This window comes from Myotis daubentonii, chromosome 3 (assembly GCF_963259705.1).
Source record: "Myotis daubentonii chromosome 3, mMyoDau2.1, whole genome shotgun sequence".
In the NCBI taxonomy this organism is placed as follows: Eukaryota; Metazoa; Chordata; class Mammalia; order Chiroptera; family Vespertilionidae; genus Myotis; species Myotis daubentonii.
The window spans coordinates 86,301,634-86,317,607 of NC_081842.1; the positions used below are offsets into that span (position 1 = coordinate 86,301,634).

General features: G+C 39.8%; 1 protein-coding gene and 1 pseudogene across 1 annotated transcript in view; both read left to right on the top strand.

Annotated features, from left to right (window-relative positions):
• Positions 1–15,974, top strand: part of PROS1 (protein S) — an 81,585-nt gene that overhangs the window by 15,031 nt on the left and 50,580 nt on the right. The window contains exons 2-3 of the mRNA XM_059688050.1: positions 7,327–7,484; positions 10,524–10,548. Of these exons, the coding sequence (XP_059544033.1) occupies positions 7,327–7,484; positions 10,524–10,548 (183 nt within the window). The remainder of the gene's footprint in view (positions 1–7,326; positions 7,485–10,523; positions 10,549–15,974) is intronic.
• On the top strand, positions 4,168–4,304 carry LOC132231943 (U2 spliceosomal RNA; annotated as a pseudogene).

Consider the following 15,974-nt stretch of genomic DNA (forward strand, 5'->3'; position numbering starts at 1 on the left):
TATCCACTGAGCCCACTAGGGCTTCTCTTGCTTCTTTTAAGATTCTCTCTTTGTCTTTAACCTTTGTCATTTTAAATATGATGTGTCTTGGTGTAGGCCTCTTTGGGTTCTTCTTGTTTGGGACTCTGTGCTTCCTGGACTTGAAAGTCTATTTCTTTCACCAGGGGAAGTTTTCTGTTATTATTTCTTCAAATAGGTTGTCAATATCTTGCTCTCTCTCTTCTCCTTTTAGCACCCCCATAATCTGAACGTTGGTATACATGAAGTTGTCCCAGAGGCTCCTTATACTCTCTTCAACTTTTGGATTCTTTTTTCTTTTTGCTCTTCTGATTGTGTTTTTTTTTGAGACTTCATATTCCAAATTGTTTATTTGATTCTCGGAATCCTCTACTGTTGAATCCCTGTAAATTATTCTTTATTTCAGTTAGTGTATGCTTAATTTCTGAGTGGTTCTTTGTCATGTCTTTGAAATTCTCACTAAGATTCTTGAAAAGCTCACTAAGTCCCTTAAAGCTCTCATTAAGATCCTTGAGCAACCTTATAACCATTGTTTTGAATTCTGTACTAGTAGTTTGCTTGCTTCCATTTCTTTCATTTGTGACATGTTTCTTTGTCTCCACATTTTGGCTGCTTTGCTGTGCCTGTTTCTAAGTATTGGGTAGAGCTGCTATGTCTCCTGGAATTGGTAGAGTTGGTCTTTGTGTAGTAGGGAGCCCAGTAGGGTCCAGTGGCTCAGCCTCCCCAGTCATCTGAGCTGGGCCCTCTAGTTGCACCCCTGTGTGGGGCGTGTGTACATTCTTGTTGTAGTTGAGCCTTCATTGCTGTTGGCATCACTGGGAAGAATTGACCTCTAGGCCAATTGGCTGTGAGAACCAGCTGCAACTACAGCAGAAGAGCTGCTGTGCAGGAGACACCCATATGGGGCAGGACTTGCTTCAGTGGGGCTTTGGTGCTCACCAAATCTGCCTATTGAGTATGTCGTGTGTGGATGTGTAGAGTTGTAATCTGGTATTGTCTGAAGCTGTCCACCGGATGCATTGTCTCTTGGGTCTCCAGTGAGGTGCAAAATCAGCCACTGCCTGGGGCATCCAGCAGGAGCTACAGAGAGATCTGCAGATTCCTCCTATTTGTATTGGGTTTGGAAGTGCCCAGGTGAAGCCCAGCTGTGAAGCAAGGCAGGCTGGTGCTGGTGCTGGGTCTTGGGCCTCTTATTGATAGGTTTGGGGCATGCTGAAGCCAGCTGCTGCTTGTTTGAGAGGTTTTTTTTAAAAGAGTGAAGGCTGAGCTGGGACAGGCCATTCATATGGAAAAGACTCTGCAAACAGCTTGGGTGGGCTGCAAATTGGATGGGGAGGGTCTCAGGGAATCACCAGGGTGGAGTGAACAGTATGGGCCATGCTTCTGGAAACTCAGATATAGCTGTCAGTCAGCTCTGCAATGGGGAGGTCCCAACACAGGAACAATAATCCCTGTGAGCACCCCAGTCTGGGAGAATGCTGCCCCCAAGTTCCTTCCCGGATGCCAGACAATCCAGTTCCTCCCCATATGTCTCTGGATCCTCCAATGCAACCCCTGAGTGCTGGAGGAAGCAGGACCCTGTAAGTTTATGCGCCAACCCTTTAAGAGGAACTCTGTGAGGCTCTATAGCAGCCGTGGGCAAACTACGGCCCGTGGGCCGGGTCCGGCCCGTTTGAAATGAATAAAACTAAAAAAAAAAGACCATACCCTTTTATGTAATGATGTTTACTTTGAATTTATATTAGTTCACACAAACACTCCATCCATGCTTTTGTTCCGGCCCTCTGGTCCAGTTTAAGAACCCATTGTGACCCTCGAGTCAAAAAGTTTCCCCACCCCTGCTCTATAGCTTCAGCTTCACTCAGTCCCAAACCCTGATGGTTTTTACAGCCCGGCTCCCAGGCACTAAGGCAGCCAGGCAGGGGGCCCAGCCCCAATCGATTGATCCACAGGCGGGATGGTGGAGCAGATTTTTGTGTAACAGATTTTTGTTTCTTGAAGAGGAGTTTGAGGTCTTTGATGGGCTTACAAAAATAGGTCTTAGGTTGTAGTTTCTGTGGGGACTCACAAGAAACAGGTTAAATTTGAGATAAGTGAGCCCAACTGGCTATCGCTGTGAGCTTTACTGGAGTTGGGGTGCTTACTAGGATCTGATGTGGGCCCTTCGGTCTGGTTGTAGTTGGGATCAAGACAATTGTATTTCATTTTGTAAGGCCCAAGAGACTTCCTCTGTGGTGTAGGAGGGCCTTTTAGGGGCCGAGGGAGGTTGGGGAACAGGTTTTTCTCTAATTATAAGACTCCAGTGAGTGCTATGAGTTCAGCTTTTTGGGCCCAACTAGTGGGAGACAGGGGTTTTGCCTCTTGTTTCCTGAAGACTGTTAATGGCATACCCAGCCCTTCTGACCCCATCCTTTATTATAAAAGCTTAATATGCAAATTGTTCAACCGGGAGTTCGACCGGGAGTTCAGCTGCTCGCTATGACATCTGCTGACCACCGGGGGCAGCGTGGAACATGGTGGGCATCGGCAACGTGGCACTGCAATGGGTGGCAGTAGAGGCGCTGCCGGCCCCAAAGGGCCCCAACAAGAGTGGGACCGTGGCGGGATGGTGGAGCAGGTGAGCGGGCAGCACCAGGCCAAGGTGGGTGCAAGTGGGGGCCCAGTCGCCCCTCCAATTGCCCCGCAGATGGTGACCAGCGGCGGCAGTGGGGGGTGGGGTCACCGCCCGGCTCCCAGGCACTGAGGCAGCCAGGCAGGGGCCCAGCTGCAATCGATCGACCCACAGGCAGGATGGTGGAGCAGGTGAGGGGGTGGCACCAGGCCATGGTGGGGTGCCAGGCAGGGCTGCAAGGCTGGGGGTGCAAGCTTGGGCTGTGAGCCTGGGGGCACGAGCTGGGGGCTGATCCCCGTAGGCCACCCCAAGGGACCCCACCGTGCACAAATTCGTGCACCAGGCCTCTAGTCTTGTATAAAACTTCTGCCATCTATAAACTCTTCTGCTTCAAGATGAGGTAAAAGTTCATCTTTTATGGCAGGCCTGCTTGAATGTAATTGTTCAGTAGTTTCTATGGATTCGTGTGTGACTTGTTTTTCTGTATTTATTGGTAGGAGGGTGGCAGGACTAAAAGTTTGGAAGACCTTCAAGTTAAGGCAAGAGAGTTGAGGAGGAGAGCCTGATATTTCCTTAGCCTTCCCCTGTGAGCCATTGAGAGCCGTTATTTCTGTTGTGGGTGGTGAGATTGGCACCAGGTGTTAGCCCAGTGGGGTCAGACTGGACCTGGGTTCCGCAACCTTGTCCTTGAGTTCTGGCTAGGAAAGTACTATTCACAATCGAGATTCAAACCATAAGAGAACATTTATTGGGAAAATCACAAGAGGTAAAAGAAGTAATTTGTAGAAGAAATGGGCTTAGGAAACAAGTTATAGAGGCAAAGGAAGGGCCCTTGGAGCTTAGACGTCAGCTATATGATGCGGCTATTTCCCTCCAATCTGTTGCTTGATGTTGAATTTTGTTATGTCATTTTTGTTGTTATCCAACTATTTAAAAATTTTTTTCTTTGCCTTCTGTTTTTTTCTTGCATAGTCTTTATATGATGCCATTAAATATTTTTAAACAATAAAATAAGTGTTATAATACCAAATAGGAAAATGTAATACATTAGTCATATTTAATTATATTACTTATTTTTTAAAGGTAGACAAATATTACATAGTATTGGTTTGTCACAATATTGAATAATATTAGTTAATTAGTTAAATTCCTCAGATTTTAAGAAGGAAATATTTCCTTTTGTGACAGCATGGATGGACCTGGAAAGTATTATGCTGAGTGAAATAAGTCAAAGAAAGACAAATACCATATAATCCTATTTATATGTGGAATCTAATGAATAAAATAAACTGATGAACAAAGTAAGTCTAGAGGCATGGAAACATGGAATAGACTGATAGTTGTCAGAGATGAGGGGGGAGAAGGGGACTGGATGAAAGAAGGTGAAGAGATTAGCCAAAGAACATATATATGCATAACCCATAGAGACAGCATTGTGGTGATAGCCAGAGGGCAGTGATGGGGCTGAGGCTGGAAGGAGGTGGGCAAAGGGGGGAAATGGGACATCTGTAATAGTGTTGACAATAAAAATAGAGCTAATCGCTTCTCGGCCTTTTGGCTAAGATCAAGTGTAGTATCTGTTCTTATCAGTTTAAAAATAGAGCTAAAAAATAAAAGAAATTGAAACTATGTGAAGTGATGGATGTTAACTAAACTTATTGTGGTGAGAGTTTATATATATATAAAGTTATAATGAATTTTGTTATGTCATTTTTGTTGTTATTCAACAATTTATTTATTTATTATTTTTTTTAAAATATATTTTTATTTGTACAGAGAGGAAGGGAGAGGGATAGAGAGCTAGAAACATCAATCAGCTGCCTCCTGCACACCCCCCGCAGGAGATGTGCCCGCAACCAAGGCACATGCCCCTGACCGGAATCGAACCCGGGACCCTTCAGTCCGCAGGCCGATGACGCTCTATCCACTGAGCCAAACCGGTCAGGGCATTATTCAACTACTTAAAAATTTTTTTGTTTGCTTTCTGTTTTTTTCTTACATAGTCTTTATATGATACCATTAAATATTTTTAAACAATAAAATAAGTGTTATAATACCAAATAGGAAAATGTAATACATTAGTCATTTTAATTATATTAATTAATGAGATTAGCCAAAGTATAATGTATACTAATAAAAGGGTAATATGCTAATTAGACTGGGAGACCTTCCGGGAGACCAGCCAGGGAGGGCAGTTGGGGGCCATCAGGCCAGCCAGGGAGGGCAGTTGGGAGCCATGAGGTCGGCAGGGGAAGGCAGTTGGGGGCCAAGAGGCTGCCAGGGTAGGGCAGTTGGGGGCGAGCAGGCTGGCGGGGGGGCAGTTGGGGGCGAGCAGGCTGGCGGGGGGACAGTTGGGGGTGAGCAGGCCGGCAGGCAGAGTGCTTAGGGGTATTGGGCAGGCAGGCAGGTGAGCGGTTAAGAGCCAGAGGTCCCAGATTGCGAGAGGAATGTAACCGGAGTCAGATATCCCCCGAGGGGTCCCCAGATTAGAGAGGATGCAGGCCGGCTGAGGGATGCCCCCCACCCCCATGCACTAGTAAACCTACTGATTACTAGTACATTATATATATTAGTTCTATATAATGATATAAAACGTGCACCTAAAACTAATACAGTGTTATATATCAATCATATCTCAAACTGGAAATGACAACTAAAGAAATTCCCAACATTTTAAATAACTTTGTAAAAACTAATCTTTTTCACATATTCAAGTGTCACAGATAGTGTTGCCTGATTTTTTAAAATCTTGACTCATAGTTGGTTAAAGAACATGTTTTATTAACTTAATTATGGAAGTTTTAAAATGAAAACATACACCAGTAATGACTGTTGAGGTGGTGAGAAGTGATCATATGTTTTATAAGTATTTATTTATTTACTTATTTTTAATCCTCAGCTGAGGATATTTTTTCCATTGATTTTTAGAGAGAGTGGAAAAGAGAGGGAAAGACAGAAGTATCAGTGTGAGAGAAACACATTGGTTGCCTCCTGCACACACCCCAACCAGGGCCCAGTTCAGGGAGGAGCCTGCAACCAAGATGTGCCCTTGACCAGAGTCGAAACTAGGACCCTTCAGTTCACAGGCTGATGCTCCATCCATTGAGCCAAACTGGCTAGGGCTGTTTTATAAGCCCTAAAGAGAAAGCTGAGAGGATTTTGTGATGATGTAGAATTGGGTTTTGAGGTAGGAGGAGAGGGGAAGGGGGAATGAAGGATTATTTCAAGATATTTTGTCTGAGCTCTAGAAATTACCATCAATTGAGAGGTCAAGTGGAGGCACTCAGATGGAGTGTGGAAATTAAAAGTTCACTTTTATGATGCCATATTTGAGATTTTTGGTCATCCAAGAGATGTCCAATAGCCAATTGGACATATGATCTGAAGTGCGGAGGGAGGCTCTAGCTAGAGATATAATGTATCATTAGGATATAGCCATGAAACCTCAAATAACCAATATTTACAGATCAGTAAAAGGGGTCTGGGTCTGGTCAATGAATGAGATACAAGAATAATGAAAACTGCCTTATGATCTGTAAGTTAGGTTTAAATATTGTGTCCACGAAGCAATAATCAAGGCTGTCAAATAATACTTGTAGGTCATGGAAGATGAGGACTGATAATTAACCTTTAGAGCTCGTATCAGGATCTTGATAAAAGCAGCATGGTTAGAGTCACACAGAAAAGCCTGATTGGTGTGAGTGTGAAAGAATGGGAGGACAGCTGTGCCAAGTGGAGCAAAGAAATGGGAGCATTTCTGATACGATTGAAATGCCTGTCATTAGAGGATGAAGAAGGCCATAGAGGGCATGCCAGGATTAGTCTCTGTGGATTCTAGAGTCTTCTGTACGGGCTTGCTTTTACCATGAATTTTTAGCTTCCTGTTTGTATGAATAATTGTGTTAGCCTATTAAATATGTTTTAAGTAGCTGATTGGACTATACTTCTGCTTTAGTGGTCATGTGAGTTTTTCATTAAAATTAAGAAAGTGGCTTTCAAGATGGGATAGCTATGACTTTTTACATAGTCATTTCAGCATGATGCTATTTCCAATGTAGTTATAAGATAAACAGAAGTATCATCTGGTATGTATGACCTCCAGCATGAGCATGAAAAATTTGTGTAGATCATTATACTAATGCTATAGTTGGACACCAGACCTACTCTTTGAGTTGTTATCAAAGTGCTATATATCTGCACTTTTTTTTCAGTTCAACCATACTGATTTTAAATGTCATACAATTCAAAGGCAGAAAATGGTTCTAATTATCACTAGAGGTCTGCTGCATGGATTTGTGCACCAGTGGGGTTCTTCGGCCTGGCCTATAGGGATTGGGCCAAAACTGGCTCTTTAACATCTCCAAAGGGGTCCTGGATTGCGAGAGGGCACAGGCCAGGATGAGGGACCCCACTGGTGCACGATTGGGGCTGGGGAGAGACCACGGGAGGGCTCCAGGACGTTTCTGGCCCGTCTTGCCCAGTCCCGATCGGCTGGACCCCAGCAGCAAGTTAACTTACTGGTTGGAGCATCTGCCCCCTGGTGGTCAGTGCATGTTATAGCAACTGGCCAAATGGTTGAACGTATGGTCGGACACTTAGCATATTAGGCTTTTATTATATAGGATTGTTTAAAAAATAACATATTTTAGGTGGAGAAATGAAATATTTCTTTATATAAACTTATTTTTTTCCTTCAGTTTTGTCAAAGCAACATGCTTCACAAGTTCTGGTTAGGAAACGCCGAGCAAATCATCCCTTTGAAGAAGTCAAACCGGGTAATCTTGAAAGAGAGTGCATCGAAGAACTGTGCAATAAAGAAGAAGCCAGGGAGATCTTTGAAAATTACCCTGAAACGGTAAGAGCTCATGACAATTAACGTTAGCACAGCTAGTCATACAATTGTAGACAGAACAGTTCCAGCTTGAGTCTGTGTTCCTCTGTGTTCCTTTTTAATGTTAAGTAATTGTGTATATATCACATTTCACATGTAACCATTGAAGTATTTCAGAAGGAAATATCTTCAAAGGAAGGTGGACTAGTCAGGAAGACACTATTGCCAAAAGCAATGTGCTCTAACCAATCTATAATTTAATTATAAATTAAATACTACCAGCAAATAGTATCAACCTCATGGTTTGTAAATACTTTCTTCCAACCATAACTTGGTAATATGGGGTAGGGAGGGAAGACATCTTAAATATAATGTGTGTGCATGTTTGTGTGCGCACATGTACAGACATGGGTGGGTACCAACATGTGATTGCATTGTTATCACTACACTTAATTAAATATCTCCAGGCATTTTTAACCAGCCTTTAATCTAGAGCTTGGTACATAATAGGTACTCTGTGAATCCTTACTGAAGAATTCACTCAGGCACTAGCCGGTTTGGCTCAGTGGATAGAGCGTCGGCCTGTGGACTGAAGGGTCCCAGGTTCGATTCCGGTCAAGAGCATGTACCTTGGTTGTGGGCACATCTCCAGTGGGGGGTGTGCAGGAGGCAGCCGATCGATGTTTCTCTCTCATTGATGTTTCTAACTCTCTGTCTCTCTCCCTTCCTCTCAGTAAAAAAATCAATAAAATATATTAAAACAAACAAAAAAAATGAATTCTCTCAGCACTGTATTTCCTGAGTATATTTTGATTTATTCCATAAATCCTTAAGAACTTTCCTGAGCCATTTTATATCATCAGTCATTCCCAGGGTTAGAATTTACATCTTAGTGATTAATTTTTCCAAGTTAGTTTACAAAAATCTAACCATAAACATCCCTGAATATGCAGAAATATGACCTTATCTTTAGTCCTCTTACTTCCCAGGCCAGGATATTCTCCAAAATATACTGCAGGTGGCAGTACAAACAGTGCCTCTAAGAATTCAAGTTTGATAACCTTCATGGTCACCTCAGATATTTTCTTTTCTGAGATGAACTATATAACCAAAAGGAAATGAGGAAGAACATATATACAAAGGCCCTCCTTTACCTCTCCCATGGCTCTTAGGACCATGAGATAACGAGGAAGAATTATCTCTATAGTTGGAGAACTTGTCCAAGACAGTAATAGGTTGTGTTCTCTTTAATTCTTTTACCTCCACCTACCTTTATAGGTTCAAAAGGAATTTTTTCCAAGGTACCTAAAGATTCATTTTTAATACTCTCTGGGATTGAAGCAAAATGTTTCTCTTAATTCTGTTGCTTTTGTGGATAAGCACTTGGCAAGAGAAAAATATTTTCTTCCATACAATATACAGAGTATTCTTATTTTTTAGGAAATAGATACACACACCTTTATTTTTATTATAGAAATTTAAAATATATACCAAAATACAGAAAACAATATAATAAACCCCAATATACCTTCCCTTTACTTCAACAATGATCAGTAATCTACCATACTTGTTTTACCTGTTTTCTACTATGCCCACTCTAATTTTGTTTTGTTTGCTGGAACGTTTTAAAGCAAGTGTGCATGGCTGAGATATCATACTGTATCACTCATACATAAATACTTGATTATGTTAGCATCTGAGTAGCAAATAGGGAGCGAGGCCAAAGACCATAATGGAGTGAAGGGAAGATAGTAGGGAAGGGAACTCATGAATATTTTTTTCTCTCCACTCATTCTGATGGAGGTCTCATTGACAAAAGAGAAAGATATGACAGACAAAAGAAGAAATGGGAGAAATAAAAGGAAAGAAAAAACATTTGTTACTGCTTCTCACTTCCATCCTGCCTCATCCACTCACTGTCCACTTCCCTAATACCTTAATTCACATTCCCAATCTCTACCCCATTGTTTACCTCCCCATTATCCCTAATACATTCCTTTCAGCCATCACATAATCTCCTTTTGAACCCATTCATTATTGCTTATCCTCCTGGCTTCTGTTCTGTAGAAGACACTGCTGTCTGAGTCACTTGATGGGAGATCCTATCCTTATAAACTAGTAGATGTGTTGTGTAGGTTTCTTCAGTCTATAGGCCGACGCTCCATCCACTGAGCCAAACGGCCAGGCCTAAGTGTGTAGGTTTCTATGTGAGAGAAAGAAACAGTGAAGACTTTTGACTCTGTGTTGGATGAAATTATCATTTGCACTTCATTACGTTTTTGTGTAGAAACACTGGTTCCTCATGGGGTGTTCTTGTGCTTCTAATGTTACACATTAGATATATTATGGCTTAAGAAGGCTTTTGTGAACCAGCCTGAGAACCTTCCCATTAGAAATCATTTTTAAAATTTTCTCTCTCTGGTGAAGTATATTTCTTAGTCCAAATTACTGATTTACAGACAAACTTTTGGTACATAGCCAATTAAAAAGTAAGGTATTACTTGTACTCATGATGCTAAAAGATAAATGTCCGCTTCAGTTCAGTTCAGATGATGTCAGTGTTATTCAGCATTGGATCTGGTATGTGTAGTCGGCATGGCATGAAATGTGTCAAATGGTTATCTGATCTCTATGGGAAAAATAAAGGATTTACAAAAAGGGGACATATATGATTATATTTGATAGCTTCAATAGAACCTGTTTTCAAATTAGAAGTTTTTGAAGCATAATTTAATAGATCAGTATGGCCTTAAGACTAAGCATCTGATTAGCTGAATGTTATTAGTTATCTACTCCTAGTATGTTTTGCTATAGAAAAAAGCCTTATAATGTGGAGATGACAATTGTTTGTAACTTATTTGCATCTTTAAAAAGATATATATTTAAAGTTTTTCGCCTTCACCATTTATTCCCCCTATACCCTCCTCCACATTCACCTACACCCCTCCCCTCCTCTCTCCACATATTTGCATCTTTAAAGTAAAAACACATTTCAAAATTGTTTTTACTCTATAGTGAAATTTAACTTTCTAAGATAACTTATTTATTTTTCTTTCTTTCTAGGAATATTTTTATCCAAAATATTTAGGTAAGTTCAAAGGCTTTTATTCACATAATTCTAGAAATGGAAGGGAGTTAGATATGATCAAGTCTAGTCCTCTACTTGTATATGTCATCCAATACAATTTCATTGGCCTTGGGAGGAAGATTCCATTCTATATGCAATATTGCTGTTCTCTTATTAAAGTTATGTAGAAAAATTTTAGAATTGTCCTTTAATTACCATGTGGAATTTTGACATTTAGTTTTTTCAATTTCCTGTCTTTCTCATAGAGTCATTGGGCTAATACTAAGTTATATTTAGGTCCTGGGTTATCTTTTAATAAAAGAAAATATCTCTGAAAGAAAAACTCCCCAGAGCTGTGGCATAAATAATTATTGAAATGACTAACAACTTCTCCCTTGGCAACATCACTTTATCATTTCCTCCAGTATCTCTCTCCATGTTTTGCTTTGGTACACAATTCTGGACTTCCCAGGAGTGAGGTCATTTCCGTACCCAAACAGAGGAGATGATTTCAACTAAATATCAGTTAAAGATAACTAGGTTTCAGTTTGCTTTAAGGACATATGAGAACATTTGTATTAATATTACTTGGGATAGTTGTTAGCATTTCTCAGCAATTAAAGTCGAGTACAATTTTCTCACCTCTTTCTGATGGGATTCTCTGTAGGTGGAGCCCACAAAGGTGTGCTCTTGTCCTCTTTAGGCTCAGATTACTCCCCATTGGTGCCTCTTTCCATCCCACTCTCATCCCAGCCAACGTGAGCTTCGAGCCCTGTGAAAAAGAAAAATGAATCTTCCTAAAAAAAAAAAAAGGTAGAAATGTACTCTGATACACATGAATTACTATGTAGCTTAAAATTTATTGATATAATTTTGCGAATAACTTTCTATTACTCTATTTTTTCTCTTGAAATTTGAGGGTTTAATTATAGTTTAGAGCTTCACTTTTTGTTTGTTTTTGAATACCCATGCACAGACTTCAGAGACCATGTTTAGATTGGGTATATCTCTTCTTTCCCCCCTTTCCTCGGGAGCCTGATATTGAAATGATGGTATGTGCTTATATCTTCCCTTCAGGACAATTAACAATTAGGAGCCTAAGACCACTGTGTAGAAGACCCTTTTAGGACCAAGTGCTCGTTTTCATAGTCCTGAAGTAGTTACTCTTTCATTTATGAGTGTCCACAATGGTCTGACTCACTTTCTTTTATTTTTGGTAATCCTCACCCGAGGATATTTTTCCTTTGGTTTTTAGAGAGACTGGAAGGGGCAGAGAAAGGCATAGAGAGAGAAACATCACTGTGAGAAAGTCACATTAATTGGTTGCCTCCTGTACACGTGATAGAGCCTGCAACCGAGGTACGTGCCCTTGACCAGAATCGAACCCGGTACCCTTCAGTCTGTGGGCTGAAGCTCTATTCACTGAGCCAAACCGGCTAGGACTATACATGACTCACTTTCTAAAGCAAAAAGTACAGGTTTGCACTGTTAAAGTGGAGAAAAGATAGAATAATAAGACTATTTCAGCTTCTCAATTTTAGGTAGAAATTTGATTATAATTAAAACATACAATATTTGAATATTAAAAAGTTACAAGCTTGCATTAAAAAACATAGTGTTAATCTCTATTTCTTAAGTCCATGTATTGAAACTGTTTCTGTAGGTGTGTAAACTCTAGAAAATATATACATTTGATCACAGAGTATATTTCGATAAAGATAAATACGATTTTAATAGAATATTATGTGTTTTGGAGGAGTTCCTTAGGTAAAACATTTTTCCTTTATTTTCCTTTTATTTTTCTCAACTTCCTCTTTGCTGGCTCAACCCAACTTTCTCTTCTCTTTACCTGTCTTATTTGGCAGCATGGTGGAAAAGCTAAGTATCAAATAAAAAAATAAGTAAGATGTAGGCTCTAGTTAAAGACCTAAATCATTTCTACTGTGTTAGGTTATGCAAGTTATTTAACTTTTTAGCTTCTGTATTTAAATGTACACTATATTTTTTAACTTCAGAACTATTGGGAATACCAAATAAGTACATTTATGGAGATACACTTTTTATTGTGTTAATTTTTTAAAATGTAAAGTATTATCATTTAACCAACCCATATATGAAATAAAATATATTCTTATTATGGTTTATTTTTTTAATTCAAATTTCATATTTTGGACCTTATTTATACACAGGCATATGTGATTAATTCCACTGTTGAAGACAGAAAAGAAATGCTCTAAGTTAAACTTTTCTGTCATTTGATTTATTTATTTTGTAGGCCAGATTTTTCTACTTGATAAAAAACCTTTAAAATCCTATCCATGGTAATCCTAACAGTAATTTTACTAATTACCTCAGTCCATGCATAGTGCTCCTTACCGTGAGATAAGAACACCCAAGAGATCAGATCACTAATAACCCATACTTTTTGGACAGTGTTTAGATTTGTAGTTTCAGGGGTTCAGAAAGCACTTCAATCTCTCCACATACCCCATTACTGCATTGAAAACATGGAATTTGGACAGAAATGCTCTGTTTGTTTTTATATTTATTTTTTCTCAGGTTATTTTTTAGATTTTTCAAAATTAATTTTTAGAGAGAGGAGGGGAGAGGGAGAGAGAGATAGAAATATCCATGAGAGAGAAACATCATGGATCGGCTGCCTCCTGCACACCACCTACTGGGGATTGAGCCCCAAACCCGAGCATGTGCCCTGACCTGGAATGGAACATGACCTCTTGGTTCCTGGGTTGATGCTCAACCACTGAGCCACAGCAGCTGGGCAATGCTCTGGGTTTTCAAGTTGTGTTCTTTTCCTTAGAAAATAGAATAAATGACTCTACCAGATATATTACTTTTAAAATATCACCTGATAGAGTGGAAGATTCTATTAATGGGAGAGAAACTTTGTGGGAAGAATGCTAGATTCTGAGCCTAAATATAAACATTAGAAATTATTTTTAATTTCTAGTTCTTACCAAGTTGGTGAATTAGCCCAGACTGCCGACTTCCCTTAAAATCATCTCAAGGGAAACATTAGCATTCCAGGCACTAATAATAACAAAATAAAACTTTAAAACAAAAACAAGAAATATGAGAAACCCATGGGTAGACTAAAGATTGGTTTGACCTAGCATGGGAATCGGGGTGCTGACTGCTGATGCAGCAGTTGGAGGACAGATCAGAATACTTAAAAAAATGATCTAAGCATTCCACTCAAGAGAAACTTTTGGAGGTAAACCCTGAGTAACAAGGAATAAGGAAATAATAAAAATAGGGATAGAAATAAGTTAAATGGAAAACAAAAGAGAGATTAACAAAAACAGTATATCTTTCTTTGAAAAGTATAAATTAGACTGACCTCTTGTAAGAATAATCAAAGAAAAAGAAAGAGGGAATGCCAAAACAAAGTGGCGGATAAAAATGGGAAATACTGAAAACTCCCAATATAGATGAGATTTATAATAAAATAAAGATCATCATGAAATAAAATATTACAAATAGCTACACCAAAATATATTTAGAAACTGGATAAAATGGACACATTCCTAGAAATATATAAACATCTATAATTTTACATGAAGAAATAGAGAACTTGATTTTATAAATGAGAACTAAATAAGTTAACCTCCTCCCCACTTAAAGCTTCCTCCTTTGTATTCCCTCAAATCCAAACCCAGATGTTATATGAGTGAGTTCTTCTACATTTAAAATTGTCCTAGAAAATAGAAAAATAGAAAAAGATCTATGTTGTGAGTTTATTTTAAAAGACTGGTGTGGATCTTGATTCCAAAATCAGATAAAGACAATGCAAGAAAATAAAAATATAATTCCTTTTCATTTATGAATTCTAAGTAAAATTACATCCAATCTGATGTAAACTATATTAAAAATAATGTCATGGTAAAGTAGATTTTATTCCAGAAATTCAAGGAGGTTTAACATCAGAAAATCCATTAATGTAATTCTCCACATAGTTTATTAGTGCCTCAATTCATACAGAAAAAGTAGTTGATAAAGTTCAACACTTAATTATGATAAAAAAAACTTTTGGCAAACTACAATTACTAGTATAGGAGAACTTTCTGAGCTTTGTAAAGGTTATATATGGAATAACCATGTAATTTATCTTTCAAATTTTGATGTTTTGTTTATGTCTAATATTACACTAGATAAATGCCAAGTAAAAAAGAATAAGTAGGACTCTCCTGGGTAAATTGGCATGTATGGTAATGCTAATGATATACACACAACATGAGAGAAAGAAAGAATGGAAGGATGGAATAAGAGAAGGAAGAAAAGGAAGGGAAAAATAAGAACAAAACATTATACTTAATGGGTAAACTTTAGATATAGTCTCTTTATGATTGATAGCAAAAATAGAAGCACTTCAGGTTACAGATAACTCAAGGAAAGAAAAGTAAGAATAGTATAGATCATGAGGCAAAATCTATGGCTATCATTATTTGTAATTGATATGATGATATATTGCTAGGAAAAAACATTATCCACAGACAAAATATTAGAACATGTAAGAAATATTAGATAGTTCTGAGTCTACCCCATAAAAATCAGTAACAACTAGTAGCCCTGCACATGAATCCGTGCCCCCCTTATAGCTTGCTGCCCTGTCCCCTCCTGTAGTTCTCTGCTGCCCGCTTGTAGCCAATAGCTCGCTGTTGCCCTCCTGTAGCTCTCCGCCAGCTGCCCTGCCCTCCTGTAGCTTCCCATGCCCTCCCCATTCCCCCCCATAGCTTGCTGCCCTGTCCCCTCCTGTAGCTCCCCATGCTCCCCCCCACCCCCCCTCATAGCTTGCTGCCCTGCCCCCTCCTGTAGCTCTCCATCACCTGCTTGTAGCTCACTGCCCCACCCTCCTGCTGATCCGTGATCCGGTCGTTGTGTAACGGCCATTTGTATATTACATCTTTATTATATAGGATAGTCCAGTAAAAAATAAAAAGTTGATACCATTCACAATAGCAGAAAATCCAATAGAATATCTACGAATATCTTAGGAATATATAAAACAGCTAGAGGGAAAATTTTAATTGAACTTAAGGTCATAGAAGATGAACTGAAATCATAGAAAAATATTTCATGTTCTTGAATTGAGTGATGCAGCAGCAGTGGGGTGATGGGGGCAGCACCTTCCCCTGATCGGCCAGGTTGCCTCTGGCAGAGGGAGGCTTAGGCTGCGGGCCGAGGTAGAGGTGGTTAGGGGCAATCCGGCTGGCAGGGGCCAAGATAAGGGTGATCAGGTCAGCAGGAGACAAGGTTGGGGCAATCAGGCTGGCAGGGGGGCAAGGTAGGGGTAATCAGGCCAGCAGGGGGGCAGTTAGGGGTAATCAAACTGGCAGGCAGGCAGAGGCAGTTAGGGGTGATCAGGCAGGCAGGTAGAGGGGTTAGGGGTGATCAACCAGGCAGGCAGGCAAGAGTTTAGGAGCCAGTGG